Source organism: Pristis pectinata, chromosome 18, assembly GCF_009764475.1.
Source record: "Pristis pectinata isolate sPriPec2 chromosome 18, sPriPec2.1.pri, whole genome shotgun sequence".
Classification (NCBI taxonomy): Eukaryota; Metazoa; Chordata; class Chondrichthyes; order Rhinopristiformes; family Pristidae; genus Pristis; species Pristis pectinata.
This window is the reverse complement of record NC_067422.1, coordinates 24081661-24103546: the sequence shown is the minus strand read 5'-3', so window position 1 is coordinate 24103546 and position 21886 is coordinate 24081661. Positions and strand designations below refer to the sequence as shown.

Sequence of the window (21886 nt, the reverse complement as noted above, 5' to 3'; positions counted from 1 at the left end):
TTGGAGGAGGTGCAAGTGAATCTCTGCCTTACCTGGAAGGGATGTTTGGGTTCCTGGATGTTGGGGACGGAGGAGGTGTAGGGACAAATGTTGCACCTCCCATGTTTGCAGGGGTAAATGCCAGGGGATGGGGAGGGACTAGGGACCAGGAAGTCACAGAGAGCATTATACCTGCAGAAAGCGAAAAAAGGCCTTTTGAAAGACCTTAATGTGGAACGATGTATCTAAGATAAATGGCATAGATTTCTTTCAGTGGAGATTGGATAAGTACATGAGGAATATATTGATAGTGTTAGGTGACATAGGTGTGTGCAGTATAAATAAAGCATGGACTTGTTGGGCTGATTGACCCACATCTGTGCTACAAGTTGTGTAAATTTAGATGGGTAAGGCCATTTGGCTTGTAAGTGCTCTTGCATGGAGAGCAACTTAAAAGTTTCCGGTTCTTTCACTGAAAAGATATTACAGACTTGACGGCTCACAATAACACTTAACACGCATCCTTCTATAGAGCAGAAGTTGTCATCGTTTAAAGAAAGGGAAATAGATACTGAATGCCAATTATGTGAAAACAAGTAATTATACAAAAATACCTTACAAGAAATCTTATGCACAACAATGTGAATAATACAATTGAAAATATCTGACTTTATTTGTGAATAAGGATGGTACCAATAACTCCAACCTGAAAAGATTGATATTTGTATTTTGTATGTTGTTTCATTTGGAGTCTGTCATGTGTGTGAAAATCATTTCCTAAATATAATTTAAGTCAACCTTATTGAACTATTTTCTCTGAGAGTTAATAATGATCTTATATATTTTAAGTAATCCTATTTTTCACTAATATCATGGAAACATTTTAATTAGCTTCCTTTACAAATTGCTAATATCAAAAAAAGATTCAAATCCATTTTTGATGACTGACCATTTTCATGTTCCCAGTCTCTCATTGGATATTTTCTTTAAAAAAAATGCAGGAATGTCCTTTGTTTTAAGATAAATGATCTAAACCTTTTTAGTTGTTGATGTGTTCTCTGAATGAAGAATACATGATTTTTTTTTCAACTGGGGATGATTGCACTTTAACCATGTTTCTTCTCAAATTCCTGTCCAGGGCAAGAAGCCTCACTGTTTCCTGGGAGATTGTTACCGGGAATACTGTTTGTTGGCTTGCGGGACACTCCAGCTTTCGCTGAAGCATCTTCTGGCTGAAGGAAGTCTGTAGGCCAGGAGAGTGAAATATAAAGGCCTTAGCTTCTTTACCTTCAGGCTACACAGGATCTCTACAGACCTAGGTTTAGGAGTTATTTGTTAATCCCAGTTTCCACTTCCTTGTGGTTCACTACTGATTGGATACCTGATAGGCCAGAGTTAAGGAATGCTGGTAAAATGGCAGTGACCTCCTTCATCTCAGGTACAGCTCTGAATGGGCCTAGGACTACAGCAGGACACCAACTAGCTTCTCGTCCTCTCCTTTTCTCCCTTATTCTTCCTCCCCTCCTCTTCTTTTGCTTCCCTCAGCCCCTACCCTTTCCCCTCCACTCTCCCTCCCCTTTTCACCTGTTCCATTCTTCTTATGTGCCCTATTCATTCTTTCTTTCTTTTTCAATCTTTTTATTAGTTTTCAAATTAATACAGATTAATATATCAATGTTTATACATGTAATACAAAGAGATCAGGAGAACAATCATGACATGGATAATCATAAAGAACAATAAAGTATAAAAAAAACTGTAGATCCAACGATCTGTTAGTGAATGAATATAATATGAAAGAAAAAGATTTATTATAAAATATAAAAGAAAGAAAAAAATCCCCAAAACAATAAGAAAAATTATAAACAATATATCAAACCAAAATATTCATTCTTACTGATTAACTCTAGTCCTTCCACTCACCTTCAGCCCCTCAGGTCACACCAATTCCATCTCCACTTTCCAGCATTCTTTTCGTATCTTTTGCTTCCTGTCCCCCTCCTCCCCGTGTTACAAAGAAGGAGCCATTGTCACCAGTGATCCTTGGTTTCAGATCTCCCTCTGGCCTTGTGTCTTCCCAACTCTGCAATCTTTTCTATTCCTTTAACCCTATGAGATATCTGCATTCCTCCAGCTTTGACTTTTTGATGATTCCTTAATTTATTTGCTCAGTCGATGGTGACCATTCTTGTTCAAGGCTCTAAGCTCCTTCCTATCTGCACCTCTTTTTTTCTTTAAGGTGCTCTGTAATTATTACTTCTTTGAGCAAGGTTCTGATAATCTGGTTTTGTATTCCTCACATGCTCAGTGTTTGCTAATAGTCCTGTGAAGAATTGAGAATATTTTATAATCTTAAAAGTATTAATGTAGAGTTGCTTGGTCAAAATCCATCACCTTGCTCCAAAAGCAATGAAATGTTTCCAAATAATTGCCATAAAATTGATATTAGGATATAAACCTTATCTGTTTTGCAATTGAAGTAGCTGTTTTTCTGGTTCAGAAAGTACAATGACAAATGGAAAAACTATTTTGTATTTTGAATTGCTAATAGAATTCATCATGCATAGTTGATAATTGAATAGAAACTGGTAATTTCCAAGTTATCCAACAAACTATTGACATGTTCAATTTTTTTATTTTACTTACAGTATCAAAAAGAACAAATCCAAGCAAGCAACCTGGTGGAAGTGGTTAGCAGTTCTGATATCAGTTACTCTTTCTGTTTTTTGTTTGGTTGTGCTTTGGGATTATCTGCACGAGAATGACTCGAAAGAAGTGTTTGCTCGGCAGACAGATATCTTGAAAGGAAAATTTTTTGAAGTACCATGTTCCAAAGATTATGAAAATTACAAACGATTTGCAGGTCAGTATTTTTTCCTTTTTATAAATGACAAAACTGCTTCTGCTAATTCAATTTATTTGCAGAGTCATTACATATATTCTGTAACTTCATGGCCACATTACTAAATAGTTGCCAACCTATTAAAGATGCAACACAGCACTGCCTTTGTGCCAACAACATCATGGACAGAATGAGGCAATCTTACAACCAAGGTATCAGATCAGCTTTGCGGTCCTGCCATATCTAGTCATGAATGGTGATAGGCAATTAAACAGCTGAGAGAGAGAGGAGGAGACTCCAGTAGTGACCAGCCTTGTATGTGAGTGCTAAAGATGAGGCTGAAGCTGGACAACACTGTGGCTGTAATACTGGAGATCTGTGCTCCATTACCAGCTGTGCTTCTAACTATGGCATCTACCTGACAATGTGCGACACTTATCCAAACTTACAGATGGGTCCTGTTCACAAAAAGCAGGGGAAGTCTAATCTGACTGACTACACTCAATTATCATAAAGTGATGGAAGCTGTCATCAACAGTGTTTTCAAGGGCACTTTACTCACCAATAAACTGCTCCCGATGCCCAGTTCAGGTTTTGCCATGACCACTCGGCTCTAGACCTCATCGTGGCCTTGCTTCAAAGAGCAAAGTGATGGAAGTTATGGACAGCACTGTCAAGTGGCACTTACTCACCAATACTCTGCTCACTGCTCAGTTTGAATTTTACCAGGAACCCTTGGCTCCAGACCTCCTCACAGCCTTGGTCCAGATATGGACCAAAGAGCTGGATTCCAGAGGTGAGGTGAGAGAGATTGCCCTTGTCATCGAGGACCAGATTTGATCAATTGTGGCATCAAAAAACTCTGGTAAAACTGAAGTCGATGGGCATCAAGGGCAAAATATTCAACTGGTTGAAGTCATTCCCACAAAAGAATGTTTGAGGTCAATCATCTCACTGTTGGAATTCCTCAGGGCAGCATCCTAGACCCAACCACCTTCAGCTGCTTCATGAATGATTCTCCCCTTCATAAGGTTAGAAGTGGGGATGTTTGCTGGTGATCTAATTTCTCTACTTTGTGAAAGACATGACCATGTGCACCTGTGAGTTTCTTGTCGGAAGTGACTTTGTGTTGAAACAATCTTCATGGTGTACCTTTATCAGCTGTACTGCATTACTTCCAAGTATAAACATGATATCTTTCTGGTTCACTTTGAAATCCAAATCACAGCTCTCTTGATTCTTTGGGTACTTTCAGACAGTGTCACCTGGAAGGCTTCAGTGCAGGATATGTTGAAGAGCGGAAGTGATGGGAGTGGGAATAGGGGAGAGAGATGGCGATTGAACTTCAGTGTTGTGGGGGAGCCACTTTGTTGAGCACCGTCTCTCTGTCCGCCGTGCCAGCTGGGATCTCCCTGTGGCCAGCCGTTTTAATTTTCGCTTCCCATTCCTACACTGACATGTCTGTCCACAGCCTCCTCCACTGCTGAGTTGAGGCTAGATGCAGATTAGAGAAACAGCACCTCGTATTCCGCCTTGGTGGTCTCCAACCTGATGGCAGGAACATCAATTTCTCTAATTTCGGGTAACGACTCCCCTATGTCCTGTTTTCCCCTTCTTTTTAAATCCTGGTCCACCTGGCCCCCATCACCCCTTCTCTTTCTCCTCCCGCACCCTCTTCATCTGCCCATCACCCACACGTTTCTCCCCTCCCCACCTTCTTCTCTTTATTCCATGGTGCATTGACCTATCAGACTCCACCTTCTTCAGCCCTCTGTCACTTCCACCTATCACCTCCCAGCTCCTTACATCATTCCCACTCTCTTCGCTCCCTCCCCTCAACTGCCTATCACCTGGATCCACCTATCACCTGCCAGCTGTTACTCCCCCCACCCTTTTAGTTTGGCTATCTCCCCTCTTTCTTTCCAGTCCTGCTGAAGGGTCTTGAGCTGAAACATCGACTGTTCATTTCCCTCCATAGATGCTGCCCAACCCATTGAGTTCCTTCAGTTCCTCTGCATATTGCTTCAGATTTCCAGCATTTCCAGTGGCTGTGGTGGGATGTATTGGAAAGGGACATGTTTATGAACTCAAAATTTTCTTTGACAACTAATTACTCAACGATGCCGTGTATGCCTTTGAGTTAGAATTGTGGGTTTCAATCCCAGGACTTGAGGATGTCTACATTGAGATATCTCTGTTTCTCTGATTCTGAGCTCTTGAGCATTCCTGAAGTTAATTGCTCTACTGGTGCCTAACATACCTTCAGCTGCCAAGGCCTCAAGATGGGGTGTGCAATGCACTTGAGTGGAAAAGAGTGGAGCGTTACAGGAGGTCCATCATTTTTTAACAACATTGAGGTAATTTAGTTAGAAAGTCCATAAAAATATTTTCAGCACACTGGCTATCCTGGTTGTTGGGCTGCTAGCAGAAGGTGGAATCTCTGGAAGCCCCAGCTCCTTTTAAAAGGGCAGCCCATGATCCCTCTGGGTGTTCGTCAGTTTTGGGGGGGGTTGCAAATTTTAGTGAATGTGAACAAGTTGGCCTTTCATTATGAACCTCTGCCCTAAGATCTAGATTTTGCTTTCTGAAACTTCCTTGTCTCTCTATTTCTTTCCTCCTTTAAGATGTTTCTGAACAGATAGATAACAAAGTTGCAGGCAAATCTTCTTTAAATTTCGTGTGATACTCCGATGAATCATCTTGGGACATTAACCATTGTTGGCCTTTAGTTAAACTCAAAGGAGACCTTGGAATTAAGTAGAGAGCAATATTTCTAATGTTTCTTGCATCTACAACCTGTGAAACAAATGAACCAGTCATTTATTGTGTTGTTCGTTGATCTGCCATGTCATGGCTTTAAAGCACTTTGAAGCACCGTTAGGGGGTGAAGTTCACCCTTATTTCCCTGGTCCAGATGTGGTGTGCCAGTCTCATCAGCCCTCCACGTCCTAGGGTTAAGCAGCACGGTCTTAACTGGAACAGGACCCTTGGCAGAACAGTGATGAAGGCTTGTGTCCTAAATGGCAAGGTAGCCTTTGAAGGCTGTCATCCCTGTCCGTATCAAGTCCCTCCTCCAGCTTTGATGGCCCTAAAAGCTATGAGAGATGCTTGAAAGCGCGTGGTTATAGCATTTGGGTTAATGGTTGACTTCTGCTAATTGTTCACCATTGAACTCAGTGGTGTCTGATCTGATGCTGGATATAAATGGAGATTTCCTATGCAGTGGGATTGGGCTCTGCTGTCGTGCATGGAAGTTTGGGGCTTTCTACCCTTTAAGAATCTGAGCACCTAGAACTGCCAGCAGAAGCCAACAAGATACAGTCCAAAGAGTCTGTCTCCTCCATGGTGACACTGTCCAGGTAGAGGCTGCAACTGCAACAATACTCCATTTTTTAAAAAAAGAAATTGTCTCATCTTAATGTAGCAACCACAGAAACGAATGCAGTAAAACTCTGATAATCTGCTATCCGACGTTTCCTTGTGCCAGAGTCCCATTTGCTGTGTTCCCTTCCCACTTGCCTGGTTAACTGGAACATTCATTATCACACACTGTAACATCTTAAAAAAGGTGAATGAAAAAGGTGCTACGATATTAATAGAAATAACATATAGTCTGGAAAATCTGCCAATCCCACACCACCAAACTCCCAAACGTGCTGGATTATTGAAGTTTTCCTGTATAACATTAAAGAAAACCTTATCACCTGCAGAATCAAACTGCCTTTTTTATATCAAACTTTCCCATTGACATGTTGTAATAAATGACTTTTCAGTGGAATGTTCAAACACATTTAGTGATTTTTATGAATGGGTGTATTGGGTGCTGCTGATGACATATCCTCTTCCCTACAGTCTTGTAATCCCCAAATATTAAATCTTTATTTTCCCCCATTAACTACTTAATTACAATTCTTTAAGGGCATTGTATTGTTTGTACAAAAGTCCTGCACTCTTGTCGTCCCTTTCTTTATCAAGCTGAATGACTCCTCTTGAACAAGAAGGCAGATTTCAAGTACTTCTTGCTTTCTATAATTTGGTGATTTAGTTTTTGCAGTTTTTGACTAAAGATTACATATTCTGAAAATTGTCAGCATTAGTCCACAAAGGGCTGGATTTAGATTTCGTGCATTTGATTTGTTCTCTGTGATAGAATGTGGAAGGACCTTTTATATGTAATCATTAAGTTGTCTTTGGTTATTCTATTGCAATGGCATTAATTAAGGTAAGTGGTCAGAAGAAAGATTTAATAGCCTAAATTTAAGATCATGTTGCAATAACTTTCCAAATTCCTCCAATGATCTCTAATGACATGAAGAGACGTAGATCAGAATATGACCATGTGGTGGTGCCACTGGACTACATTTCTTACAAACGTAAATACAAATTAAGAGTAGGAGTCGGCCACTCAGCTCCTTGAGCTTACTCTGCCGTCTAATAAGATCGTGACTAATCTGATTGTAACCTCAACTCCACATTCTAGTCTACCCGCAGTAAACTTTCACCCATTGCTTAATTAGCAGCTATCCATCTTGTCCTTAAAAGAAAACATTGAAAGATTCTGCACCCACTGCCCCAGAAGAGAGTTTAGAAGATTTACTTCCCTCTGAGTGAGAAAGTTCCTCTCATCTCCATTTTAAATGGTGGCCCCTAGTTTTAGATGCTACAGAAAGAAGAAATGTAGGCAATAGGTCAGAAAGGTTTAGCCAACCGTCAAATGTACATATTGTATGATAAAATGCTTGTAAGTTCTGGATGAGAAGGAGCAAATTATGTACAGAGACGTGTTTATTGTTGCACTTGGGTTTGGAGGTAGAAGTTTCGATACTGAATACATTTGTGAAGATCATTATTATCGATGAAGAGTAAATGATCACTCTGTATAGGAGTTGCATAATTTATATTTATAGTAAGCTATTTCAACAGTTTTATGTGGATAGAGTTGTAACTGCTCTTTTCAGTTTTATTTCTTTGCCATACTCAATCGCAATCTCTGTTCTCAGCAGCACCTTTATGGTCTTCAGTCAACAAAACATAGAATGCTGGAAATACTCGGAGTCAGGCAGCATCTTTGGAGAGAGAACAACAGTGTTTAAAGTTTCTGGTTGATGACCTTTAATCATAATTGGGAAAAATTAAAGATGAAGCAGATTTTATGTTTTTATGTTGCCAAAAAAGTGGGGAGGGGCAGAGGGAATGAAAAAGAAAGTTGATAGTAGGGTGGAGATCAGGAGAGATTAATTGATTGTGGTTATGATATGAGCTGAATGCAGGTTGAATGTATGTCTGAAGGTGGTGTTAATAGGACAAAATGAATGAAATCTGAAAGACCAGTAGAGGAGAGAGGGGAAAAAATAGGTGCTGGATATGTGAGACACCAGACTAGAATGGCCGATTATCTGAAATGGCTGAATTTGATGTTGAATCCTGAAGCTTGTATTGTCCTTGAGCTTCAGTAGCACAGTGTGGGAGGCTAAAAGTATTGATGCAATGGAGAACTGAAAGCTCAACACCCTTGTGGACTGAATGGAGGTGTTCTGCATGACTCTGACCTAATCTGTGTTTGCTTTCCCCAGCATTGAGGAGCTCGCATCTTGACCACCAGATGCAGTGTATTATCTGCCATCTTGGTTATTCTCCCTGTTTTAGCCTCCAGTCCAAGAACAACAGACTTTAGTTTAATTGGTGAACTCTGTCTCAGACATCTTTCTGGTTCATTTTGAAATCCAAATCACAGCTCTCTTAATTCTTTGGGTAATTTCAGACAGCATCTCGCGGAAGGCTTCAGTGTAGGATATGTTCAAGGGCAGAAGTGGTGGGAATGGGGGAGAGGGATGGTGATTGAGCTCCAGTGTTGGGAGGCCGCTTCGTCGAGCACCTTCTCTCTGTCTGACTGGACCATGGCAAATCTGGTCACTTCACCAGGATCAACTTGAAAGTGAAAAACAGGATGTGGCTCCTTTTATCCACTCGTATTCCTTTAAACTGCCCTTTCCTGGACAGGTGGGTGTGGGAAGGAGAAGACCACCAGGGGTGTGGCTTACCTGAAATTGGAAAATTCAGTGTTGAGTTGTAAGCTACCCAAGTGGAATATGAGATGGCCTTCTCCATGCAAATTGTAGGCAGGATGAGGACATATAGGTTGGTGTAACATATTCCTCAACACTTTGGGGCAGGTTGCCTTGAAATCACTGGTCACCCACACTATGCCACAGTTTCTGTCCCCACCTGGCACTGATTGCAGTCTTCCTTGCCCTTGGCGTGGTTGAGTCTGAGACTGGTCTGCTTTAGTGCAGATGGACTGGGCAGTCACAGAACAGCTTTGACAGCCAATAAGGTCCCAGCCCTCGGGCTCGCCAGCTATCAAAGATGTCACCGTTACTGAATGTTTGCGAATGTCTGATTTTATTTTCAAACATTCAATAAATTTGGGAGTTGTTTTCAAAGGTAACATTTTGGCAAAGATCTTCCTCTTACACAAGCTCATCTGGTCACTGGACCATGCTGTTTCTTCCAGGATGGTCCAGGGCTTCCAGTGCTTCTCCTGCAGGTGGCTGGCTGCACTGACAGAACAGCATTGACAGCATTGAGGTTGCACCACCCCAGATCGCTGGCAGTCAAAGCTACTGTTTAAATTGAATGTCTTTTGACACTTGCAAAGAATCACAATCTCTTTGGGCCTGCCAGAAATTAAAAATAATGTTATAAAAAATTAAAGTTAAAATTAAAGAGTAAAGCTTGCATGCATGCACACACGCACACACACACACAAATGCATTGAAACTAACAAATAATAAATTAAATTCTATTTGCCTTTCTCTAAACTGACAGTGACTCATTTATTTTAATGGGGATTGCCGTTGGTTTATCATTGTAGTCTGAGGGCTGGGATGTCTGTGGATTTTGATCTCACATGAGATTCCATGTATGCTGGGTAGTCGGCAGATAAAGGTATTTTTATCTTCCCTGTAGGTTCCATTACACAGATTAATTCCAGGCGTAATTAGTATTTGCAACTGTCAATGTATAAAAAATCTTCGACTTGGTCCAGCTTTGGAACTGAAAGATTTTCAAGGAGAATGTTTTTTAGGAACTCTGCAATCTCTTTACTTTGTCTTCAATTCCTTATCTTGTATTGCTTGACCTTGAGATGCTGGACACCTAAACAAGGAATGAAGTATTATTTTTTACCTTTGTTTGATGTGCCAATGTTGCAGCTGAAAAGTCTTGACTCTGAATCTCAGATAACTGGTGTCAGTAAACAATATCAGAAATATCAGCAAACTCCACTGACAGCTGTGATAACATAGTTTAATCGGGCTTCAGCTTTTGCAAGACCTCTGTCAAGTTTCTCACAATCGCTGAATCTGGATGCAATATAGCTATACACTTCTGTTCATGGAAAGAGCCAGTATTATTGCTGCTGTTCTGCACTAGGGTAAGGTCACCAGAAACAAGTTGTGTATCTAAAGTTTCATTGGCATTGCTGAAGTTTGAGAAAAGAATATTCTGTTTTACATTTTGGCAGTTTTGCATATTTTGATCCCTAATTACATGACACTTCAGCTCCAACTGACAGTGAGTTCTTTATTTTGCTTTTCACAGTTTATGAAACCCTTTTGCAACAATGGATATATGTTTGCTGAATCCAGCACTAATTCTTCATTCTGCTGTGTTGTTTCAGTTTTGTTGGGAGTTTAACAGGATTAGCGACACTAAGCTTGAGACAAAAGGTTCTCCTGTAAAATAGCACTGGAACACATAGGTGCACACAAGTAGTGTTGTATTGCTTTTGACTAGGGTTAATGCATTTCAATGCTTCATGCCTGTGTTGCCAAATTAACATGTCAAAGAGTCAGTTACAGTTAGAAGGGAAAAGAAAATTTCTGTGTCTCAGTATAATTTAAATTAGGCAGCAAAGTAAGGATAAGTTTGTCTGATTAGAAACTGTTTATACAGATATCAATCTCAAGCAAAAGCCATTTAGTTCCAAAAAAAAGTTTGAAACTGTATGCTTCAGGTTTTTAATATGAAAATTGCTAGTTTACCAACTTCCATTAGCTTCAATTGAACTGATTTTTTTGAGGAAGAATATGCAGTTTGTACCATTATTACAGAAGTATAAGACCTCAACTGTAAACCTATTGTGTTCCTTGGGGCTAGTGAGTAGTTAGGCACTGGGTAAAACCTGATGTGGCCACTGGCCCTCTTGAACTATTTTCTTTCTTGGTTTTCTCCATAAGCCTGCCTCTGAATCTCCTCATTGAAGTCATAGAAATTATATCATCTCCTAGCTCAGTCTGTGAAAAAGCTGCTTCCATTCCACTAAATTTGCTCACCCAAGTCCCCAGCATGATCCTTTGATCTTCCAGCAACACTAGCCAAGTGTTGCATCGCCGGCAAAGTCACCTCATTCTGATGGCCCACGAGAAGTAATTGAAAACCACCCTGAGTTGCTGCTGTTATTTTGGTGAAGGTACTCTCACAGTGATGCTTCCATGGTTTAGAGTCAGCACCAACATAGGAACAGTGATATGTTTCCAAGTAAGGATGGCATGTGATTTGGAGGGGAATCTGCAGTGGATGATCTTTCCACATTATTTGTGCCCTTGTGATGTTCATGGATTTGAAAAGTGCTGTTGGAGTAGTTCTGCAAACATCTATGTTGACCTGTAAGCATTGATTGCACCTGAAATTGAAAGTAAGTACAGAAGTTTGTTAATAGTGCATAGATGGGCAGCACTTCAAGCAGTATAGATGGAAGAATTGAATTACAAAGAGAGATTAACAGATTGAGTGACTGGATGTAGCTGCAGTTAATGGATTTCAGTCTAGATGCTCTGGATCCAAAAAGAATAGAGCTGAAGATATTCAAAAAGGTGAAAAGCTAGAAGCAGTGGATGTCCAAAGACACTTGGAAGATATGGATCATTAAAATATCATCAACACATACAGAAAAATATTAAAATAGCTCATGGAATTCTGCCCTGGAAGGCTGGAGTACAAGGGAATGGGAGTTGCACTATAGCATTGCAAATTCCTGGTTCAACAGTTGAAGTATTCTGAGGTCCACAACTTGAAATGAATGCATTGTAGATTTACTAGACTCAAATTACAAGGAGAAATTTAACAAACTGGAGTTGTAATCCATGGAATTTAGAAGGAAAGGGAGTGATTTGATTGCTAATTTAAAGATGGAGGCAAATTATTTCTGCTGATGGGGGAGTTTAAGACCAGGTATTATTGTCGTAAAAAAGCTAGGCCTTTAAGAAAGAAGTTGAGAATTAATTTTACATGCAGAGAGTGGTGGAAATTAGAACTTTTCTCTTCAAATACTTTGTCAGTTGTTAGTTTTAAATCCTGAAATTAATATATATTTTGTTAAAAGATGAATAAGGGATACGGTATTTTGATCGCACCACCAACCACATTTTGCCCTCCCTTCCCCTTTCTGCTTTCCGCTCTCTCTGTGACTCCCTGGTCTGCTCATCCCTCTCCACCCATCCCCCTCCCTCCCTCCCTTGCCAGGCACTCTCCCCTGTAACTGCAACGCTTGTCCCTACTTCTGCTCCCTCGCCATCATCCAGGGCCCTCAACAGTCCTTCCAGGTGAGACAGTCTTTCACATGTATATTGTCCAGTGTTACTTAATGCATCTGGTGCTCCCAATGTGGCCTCCTGTACATTAGTGAGACTGGATGCAGACTGCGCGATTGCTTCACCAGGTGCCTGTTCTCCATCCTTCATAGCCATCGGGATCTGTCAGTTGCCACTGTTTTAATTCTCCCCATTTCCACACTGACACGTCTGGCTTCAGCCTCCTCTATTGCCAAGGTGAAGCTACACACAAACTAGAGGAACAGCACCTTGTATTCTGCCTGGGCAGCCGACAGCTCATAAGACCATAAGACATAGGAGCAGAATTAGGTCATTCAGCCCATTGAATCTGCTCTGCCATTCATGGCTGATTTATTTTTCCCTCTTAACCCCATTCTCGTGTCTTCTCCCCGTAACCTTTGATGTCCTTACTGATTAACCTCCACTTTAAACATACCCAATGACTTGGCCTCCACAGCTGTCTGTGGCAATGAATTCCACAGATTCACCACCCTCTGGCTAAAGAAATTCCTCCTCATCTCTGTTCTAAAGAGACATCCCATTCTGAGGCTGTGCCCTCTGGTCCTGGACTCTCCCACTACTGGAAATATCCTCTCCATGTCCACTCTACCCAGGCCTTTCAATATTCGGGACAGGCCCAGAGTCATCAGGTGGTCCTCATACATTAACCCTTTCATTCCTGGGATCATTCTTGTAAACCTTCTCTGGACCCTCTCCAACACCAGCACATCCTTCCTTAGATATGGGGCCCAAAACTGCTCATGATATTCCAAAGGTGGTCTGACCAACGCCTTATAAAGCCTTAGCATTACATGCTTGCTTTTATATTCACGTCCTCTTGAAATGAATGCTGATATTGCATTGGCCTTCCTTACTACCAACGCAACTTGCAAGTTAACATGAAGGGAATCCTGCACTAGGACTCCCAAGTCCTTTTGCACCTCCTATTTCTGAATTCACTCCCCATTTAGAAAATAGTCTACACTTTTATTCCTTCTACCAAAGTGCATAACCATGCACTTCCCTACACTGTATTCCATCTGCCACTTCTTTGCCCATTGTCCCAACCTGTCCAAGCCCTTCTGTAGACTCCCTGCTTGCTCAGTACTACCTGCCCCTCCACTTATCTTTGTATCATCCGCAGATTTAGCCACAAAGCCATCAATTCTGTCATCCAGATCATTAACGTATAACGCGAAAAGTAGCGGATCCAACACCGACCCCTGCAGAACACCACTAGTCAGTGGCAGCCAACCAGAAAAGGCCCCTTTTATTCCTACTCTTTGCCTTCTGCCAGTCAGCCAATCTTCCATCCATGCTGGTACCTTTCCTGTAATACCGTGGGCTCCTATCTTGTTTAGCAGCCTCATGTGTGGCACCTTGTCAAAGGCCTTCTGATAATCCAAGTAAACAACATCCAGTGACTCTCCTTTGTCTATCCTGTCTGTTACTTCCTCAAAGAATTCCAACAGATTTGTCAGGCAAGATCTCCCCTTAAGGCAACCATGCTGACTTCAGCCTATTTCATTATGTGCTTCCAAGTACCCCAAAACCTCAACCTCATCCTTAATAATGGACTCGAACATCTTACTAATCACTGAAGTCAGGCTAACTGGCCGATAATTTCCTGTCTTTTGCCTCCCTCCTATCTTAAAGAGTAGAGTGACGTTTGCGATTTTCCAGTCCTCCTGAACCATTCCTGAATCTAGTGATTTTTCTTTTGAAAGATCACCACTAATGCCTCCACAATCTCTTCAGCTACTTCTTTCAGAATCCTGGGGTATAGTCCATCTGGTCCTGATATTTTATGTACCTTCAGACTTTTCAGCTTGCCAAGCACCTTATCCTTAGTAATAGTGACTATACTCACTTCTGCCCCCTGACTCTGTTAAATTTCTGGCATGTTGCTGGTATCTTCCACAGTGAAGACTGATGTAAAATACTTATTCAGTGTGTCTACCATTTCTTTGTTCCCCATTACTACCTCCAGCATCATTTTCCAGCGGCCCAATGTCCACTCTTGCCTCTGTTTCACTCTTCATATATCTGAAAAAAAATTTTGGTATCCTCTTTTATATTATTGGCTAGCTTACCTTCATTGTTTTTTTTTCTCCCCTTATTGCTTTTTTAGTTGCCTTCTGTTGGTTTTCAAAAGCTTCCCAATCTTCTAGCTTTCCACTAATTTTCACAATATTGTATACCTTCTCTTATGCTGTCTTTGACTTCCCGTCAGCCATGGTTGCCTCATCCCCCCTTTAGAATGCTTCTTCTTTGGGATGAACTAATCCTACATCTTCCTAACTACTCCCACCACTGAGGCTCTACTGGCATCCCTGCTGGGGTTCCCTTCCAATCAACTTTGGCCAGCTCCTCTCTCATGTCTCTGTAGTTACCTTTACTGAACTGTAATACCAATACATCTGATTTTCAGCTTCTTTCTCTCAAACTGCAGGGTGAATTCTATCGTATTATAATCACTGCCTTTTAAGGGTTCCTTTACCTTAAGCTCCCTAATCAAATCTGGTTCATTGCACAACGCCAAATCCAGAATTGCCTTTTCCCTCGTGGGCTCAACCACAAGCTACTCTTAAAAAGCCATCCTGTAGGCATTCTTCAAATTCCTTCTCTTGGGATCCAGTACCAACCTGATTTTTCCCAATCTTCCTGAATGTTGAAATCCCCCATGACCACCATAACATTGCCTTTTTTACATACCTTTTCTACCTCCTGTTATAATTTGTACCCCCATATCCTGGCTACTATTCAGAGGCCTGTATATAATTCCCATCAAGGCCTTTTTACCCTTGCAGTTTCTTAACTCTACCCACAAGGATTCTACATCATCTGATCCTATGTCACTTCTTGCTAAGGATTTGATTTCATTTTTTACCTATAGAGCCACCCCATGCCCTGTGCCCACCTGCCTGTCTTTTCGATAGGATGTGTTTCCGTGGATGTTTAGCTTCCAGCTGCGATCTTCTTTCAACCATGACTCTGTGATGCCCACAATGTCGTACCTGCCAATTTCTAACTGTGCTATAAGCTCATCTACCTTATTTCGTATACTGCGTATGTTCAAGTATAACAGCTTCAGTCCTGTATTCACAGCCCTCCTTCTCAAATTTGTCTCCATCTTGCTTGAAGTTAAATTCTTATCCCTTTCTAAACTTCCTGTTTTATTCTTTATTCTGGAGACTTCAGTAACCTCTCCTGCACTCTCCTTCCCTTTTACTTTATTCATACTTTTAAAATCTGTTGAATCCACCCAACCTGGCGGCACGAACATTGAATTCTCCACCTTCTGGTAAACTGCTCCCCTGTTGTCCCTTCCCCCCCCTCCTCCTGATCTACCTAGCCCCCATCACTCTGTCTCTTTCCCCTCCTCTGCTGGTTCCATTTGCCATCACCCACAGACTCCACCCAAGAGTTCTGCTCCCCTCTGCCCTCACCACCTCCCTCCCTTTAAGCCATGCTCCCTCTTCCTCTCCAGATTCCATCATCTTCAGCCCTTTGTCGCTTCCACCATCGCCTGCCAGCTCTTCCTACGCCCCTTCCTTTCACCTCTTTTTACTGGCTACCTCCCCTCTATCTTTCTGCCCAGCTGAAGGGTCTTGACCCTAAAAGTTGACTGTCCATTTCCCTCCATAGAGGCTGCTTGACCCGCTGAGTTCCTCCAGCAGATTGTTTGTTGCTTGGGATTACAGCATCTACAGTCCCTTGTCTCTCCACATTGTTAAAAGTGAGTCCGTCATTTTGGGCACCGTCATAATCTTCACCTCCCTGCCACCATTTCCTGTCCTCTCCCCAACCTGTGTGTCAGGTTGAACCCGACTCTTCACAACATCCTCAGAGCTCAGCCTCAGCCCCCCTGATCTCTCCATCACTTCCACGTTCTCAAAGTTACCCACGTCTGCCCCACCTTGAGGTCATTTGGAGCTAAAAGACTTAGCCATACCTAAGACTTCAAATGATTATTTACAATGCTCTAATGCCCACACCCTAACTTGCACAGCGGTCTGCTCACCTCACACCTCATGAACATGCTGATGTATACTGGCTTCCTGTACATAAATATCTCAAATATAAAGGATCCCTTCATGGCCTAGTTATTCTGTAATTTCCTCATGCACTGCTTTCCACCTCCCAAACACCATTCCAGTGACGGTAGCCTTTTATGTGCACCCCTCTGTTTCGATTGCACCTTTTGGGGCCAACAATCAGCTACGCAAACCTTGCACTTTACAATTCTTTCCCTAAATGTAATCACAGTGGACTACCTAAAATCTGCTTGGCTCCAAGCCCAATTTTTGATAACCCATCTCTGCAGAACTCCAGAACATTGTTCTACTTTAAGAATAGCCAAGTAATTTAATTAGCATCGATAAGTGAGGCTCCCTGCCAACTGAACAACCCAGTGTTCTTTGAAGCCAAGGTGAATGCGGCTCCTGAGGACACTTTATATTTTGAACTAGTGACACAACTGGTAATACAGGAAATACCGACTTCCTACTTTATTTTAGATCGAGCAACCTAAGTGCAGGCATAAGACCACCTCTGTGGTCCATTATTGATGCGGAAAATGTTGTAGGAAAGACAAGTTAAAAGAAGATGCAGCTATTTTGACACAGGGTGAGTTCTAAAAGCCTTTCAATTATAGAGGGAAGCAAAGGCTGGAGGAAGGAAGGAACTCGGCAGCCTTAGAAAGAAAAATTGAACACGAGTAGGAAATGATGCAGTGTTGATTTTAACACAGTGAAAATGACCAGGATGTTGTATTGCGTGCTTGGAGTTTGAGATTGAGTGTCCTTTGTAAACATGGAAAAAAAATTAACATTGAATTGTTTTAGTAATATTTATTTCTGCTTATAGACTGAAATAAATTGAGGTCCTTTGGTCTAGAAAAGAAATAAATTAAATGCATTCTTAAATTGTGGAACTTCTAAGAGATTTATAGACTTCATACTCTGTTAAAATTCAATGTTTTCTGCCTGTGCATTTGAAGAGTCAAACTGATAGCCCTGAAAACTGCTGTGGAAATCTTGATGCAGAGTAACCTTGCCCAGCAAATTGCCTGCTCATTATAATCTTTCCAACACACAGACAGCCATAACCATACTGTTCATTGGCTCAGCCAGGGGTTTACTTTTGTGAGTGGCTAGCCCCAATGAAATAACTCCATCGCAGCATTCCACTGAAGAGCTGGAATGAGGCCCCCAATACCCGCAACAATATTTATATCTTAATGAACTTAAAAATATAAATCATGGTGCCATTACTGCTTTTCTGTATGTGGGAGCTTACAGCCTGTAATTTTTGCTGCTGCTCCTAAACTATTAACAATGACTGCACTTTAATATTGGTAACAAAATTCTTTGGGACAGTCTGTAGATGTGAGAGGCAGTATTTAAATGCAGGTCTTCCATATTGTGAATTGGTAATTGTTCTGAAAGTGGATCAGCACCGTGGAACTAAAATCCAGTCTTATAAAACTTGCACAATAAATATTCAGCAAGAAAATATTCTAAGTGCAATTTTTAATTATAATAACTGATGGTGTTTATGTTGCTGCATCAATCTGAATGATTTGATTTCAGTCTGAAGGGAAATGTATGGAATGAGCTGTCAGAAGAAGTGATAGAGGTAGGTACATTTATAATGTTTAAAAGACATTTGGATAGGAAAGGTTTAGAGGGATATGGGACAAGCTTGGGAAGATACCTTGGTTGGCATGGATGAGTTGAGCTAAAGAGCTTGTTTCCGTGCTTTACAACTCCATGACTTTATGTTTCTCTTCAAAACCATAGGGACACAAAATATGCCACTTGGTGCCTGTTATTTGTGTGCTCTGGGCACCGAATTGGTTCCAAAATTGTGACACATGTGAACACAGACATTTATAACACAAGTTGTGCCAGTCAATGTTTTGGTAAGAAAGTTACTTAAGGCATTCACCAATTACATTCACCAGAAGTGTGTAGAGTAGCGAGAATGTCACGTCAATTAATCCTGATTTGATCTCATTTGCTCCCAGATAGACCCTCAATGCTACAGCTCTTAACCTTGCATATCTGAACTCTGGACCTTCACCACCCCACCAGTATTATTTAAGGGGATCACTCCTGCTTGCACAAACTGGTTGCTCTCGGGTACTGGTGAATTTGTTGGTATTTTCCCACCAGCAAGCAGTGTGTCTGGGAAAAATGAACATAGGCAGGGAGGAGGAAGAGAGCAGAAAGGTTTTCAGCAAGAAATTATGTTCATCTGGACTTTAGGAACAAATCTCCTGATTGGACCTCAACAGAAAAGAGTGTGTGAGGTATCTGTGCCTCAGTAGAACCTTGTGAAAATATGCCATCTGCTCTGGGAACCTCAAGAGGGCTGGGATTGTATGTGTGGCAGTTCACTGTGTTGGCTGGCTCAGCGATGAGCAGTGGAGTGGCTTAAAAGTCTGTGGAAGTCCAGCCACTAACTTCATAGTTTGGAATCAAGACGCAGTTTGTACATCTGAATCTCACAGCTAATTTCTAGCTCAAATAGGATGGGCAAAGGAAAGTCAATTTTGTGTTATTGAAATCAATACCAAGCTTAATTTGAAACTAGATGAAATGAGTTGGTTTCAGGTTATCACACTAAAGATATTACACTTTTGCTCATACTATGTAATTTTTAAATTGCCTTTCACAGTTCAAATTAGTCACCTTGAAAATTCTGTTCTCTTCTGGTTTCACTATTTTATGATGTTTGTCTATAGAAAATAGTGATTCAGTTCATTTGCAACAATATCCATGGAATATCCAGGGTGGAAATTTTTATTTGCCTGTAGTTATGATTCTCCTACAGATTTCATGAATATAATGAAATCATGATAGCACATAAATCATTAGAAAGAATGGGCTTGATAAGACGTTTTCTTTGTTCTTACTCATTTGTTGGCCTTGTTAACATATTCTAGCTAGCATTAGGTTGCATGGAATTGGTTGTTAGTGGAAATACAGTGTTGATTTCTTTTATGACACAGATGTACAAAACACTAGAAGAGCTCATTGACAAAAATGTTGATTTGGAGGCTCTTAAAATGCTTGACTATCTTTCTAACCCCGTCTCCTCATATCCTAAAAAAACACAGGAAAATTTTATTTGTTAAACACTGATCTTATTAAGTGTTATCTTTGCTGAGTGGTGCATTCATAACTCTAAGCCAGAAAGTCATGGGTTAAGCCTCACCTCATGCACTTAGTTGAGTTTATGGTCATATGTACAAGTACAGTGACAACATTAGAACAGGCAAAGGAACAGGCCCTTCGGCCCACACTGTTGTGCTGAACTAATTAAACTAGTAATTAAACACCTAACTCAAACTAATCCCTTCTGCCTTCACAATGTCCATATTGCTCCATTCCCTGCACATTCATGTGCCGATCTCAGAACTTCTTAAACACCTCTATCGTATTTGCCTCCTCCACCAACCCTTCCAGCACATTCCAGGCTCCCACCATTCTGCGTTTTTAAAAAAAAGTTTTAAAAACTTGCCCCACAGATCTCCTTTGAACTTGCCCCCTCTCATCTGAAATGCATGCCCTCTAATATTAGAGCTTTCAACCCTGGGGAAAAAGATACCGACTGTCTACCCCTCTCATAATCTTACGAACTTCTGTCAGGTCACCCTTTAGCCTCTGCTGCTCCAGAGAAACAACCCACGTTTATCCAGCTTCTCCTTATAACACATGCCCTCTAATCCAGGTAGCATCCTGGTAAACCTCTTCTGAACCCTCTCCAAACTCTCCACATCTTTCCTATATGGGGTGACCAGAATTGAATGCAATACTCCAGATGTGGCCTAGCTAGAGTTTTATAAAGCTGCAACCAAACATCCTGACTCTTGAACTTGATGCCTCAACTAATAAAGGCAAGCATGCCATACACTGACCTTACCATCCTATCAAACTGTGCATCCACTTTCAGGGAGCTATGGACTTGGACCCCAACATCCCTCTGTACATCAACACTGTAAAGGTTCCTGCTATAACAGTGTACTGTCCCTTTACATTTGATCTTCCAAAGTGCAACACCTCACATTTTGCCAGATTGAACTCCATCTGCCATTTCTCCGCCCATATCTGCAACTGATCTGTTTCCCATTCTATCTTTTGGCAATCTTCTACACTATCCACAACACCACCAATCCTTGTATTGTCTGTTAACTTACTAACCCACCCATCTACATTTTCATCCAAGTCATTTCGATATAATCACAAGCAGCAGAGCTCCCAGTAGGATTCCTGCAGAACACCAGTAGTCATGAACCTCCAGCCACAATAAGTCCAATCGATACTGTCGATTCCACCCCCAATACAATCGATACTACTTTCTGTCTTCTGTGGGCAATCCAACGCTTAATCCAAACAGGTAAGTCATCATGGAACCCATGCATCTTAACCTTCTGGATGAGCCTACCATAAGAGACCTTGTTAAATGCCTTACGGAAATCCATGTCGACAACACCTGCCACTCTATCTTCATCAATCACCTTTGTCACCTCAAAAAAAAACTCAATCAAGTTAGTAAGACATGACTTGCCCAACACAAAGCCATGCTGACTGTCCCTAATTAGGACATGGTTTTCCAAATGCTTATAAATCCGATCCCTAAGAATCCTAATTGTAATTTATTGTGTTTATTTTACAGTGAGGTACAGATACAATGGAAAAACATGCCTTGCAGCAGCATCAAAGGCACATAGATTCGGACAACAATGCACACAAAAGTTGAACATAAATTATGGAAGACAGTTTTGAAAAGAAAGACTGTGCAAAACAAGATATAAGTGCTAAAAATACCCACAATCAGAGATCAGTTCATGGTAGTGTAAGAGGTGGTCCGTAGTGTTCCATTGCTGAACATGCTTTGGCATGTAATCCAGACTGACACTTCAATGTGGTACAGAGAGAATATTACACAATTTAGTGTGCCATCTTTAAGATGAGACTTTAAAAAGATAGTCCTTCTGCACTCTCAGGTAGAACCAGAGGGGACCTTTCAGACTCTAGCCTGTTTTGTGACCAATCCATAACAACTCCAATTGCCCATCAATATTAATCACTAGCTCAACTTAATAACCTGTTAATTGGCTTTGTGGGGGAGAGCTCTCTATTTCTACTATTCCATTTGTGAAAAGCTGCTGCCATATCTCATTTCAAGCTATAATTTTAAAATGCCATTGTTTGAAGAATTTTTCTTCAGACCGAACATTTATTTTTTCCTTCTTTCAAAGCATGGTCAAATAAGGAGGGCTAAAGAAGCTTTATGGGCAAGGTGACCTGCCACACTCCACTGAGAGCCTGGAGACATTACATTTGATGGAACTGAAAGCTATGTAGCTAAAGTTTGCCAATGACACAACAGTAGGTGGTATTATAAGCAGTGTTGATCAAAGCAATAAATTACAAAAAAT

The 21886-nt window shown here is 41.1% G+C and overlaps 1 protein-coding gene across 3 annotated transcripts in view; it reads left to right on the top strand.

Moving 5' to 3' along the window:
• Positions 1-21886, top strand: part of uts2r2 (urotensin-2 receptor 2) — a 116925-nt gene that overhangs the window by 1775 nt on the left and 93264 nt on the right. For all 3 annotated transcript variants that reach the window (XM_052032745.1, XM_052032744.1, XM_052032743.1), the window contains exon 2: positions 2628-2842. In XM_052032745.1, coding sequence (XP_051888705.1) covers positions 2628-2842 — 215 coding nt within the window. The remainder of the gene's footprint in view (positions 1-2627; positions 2843-21886) is intronic.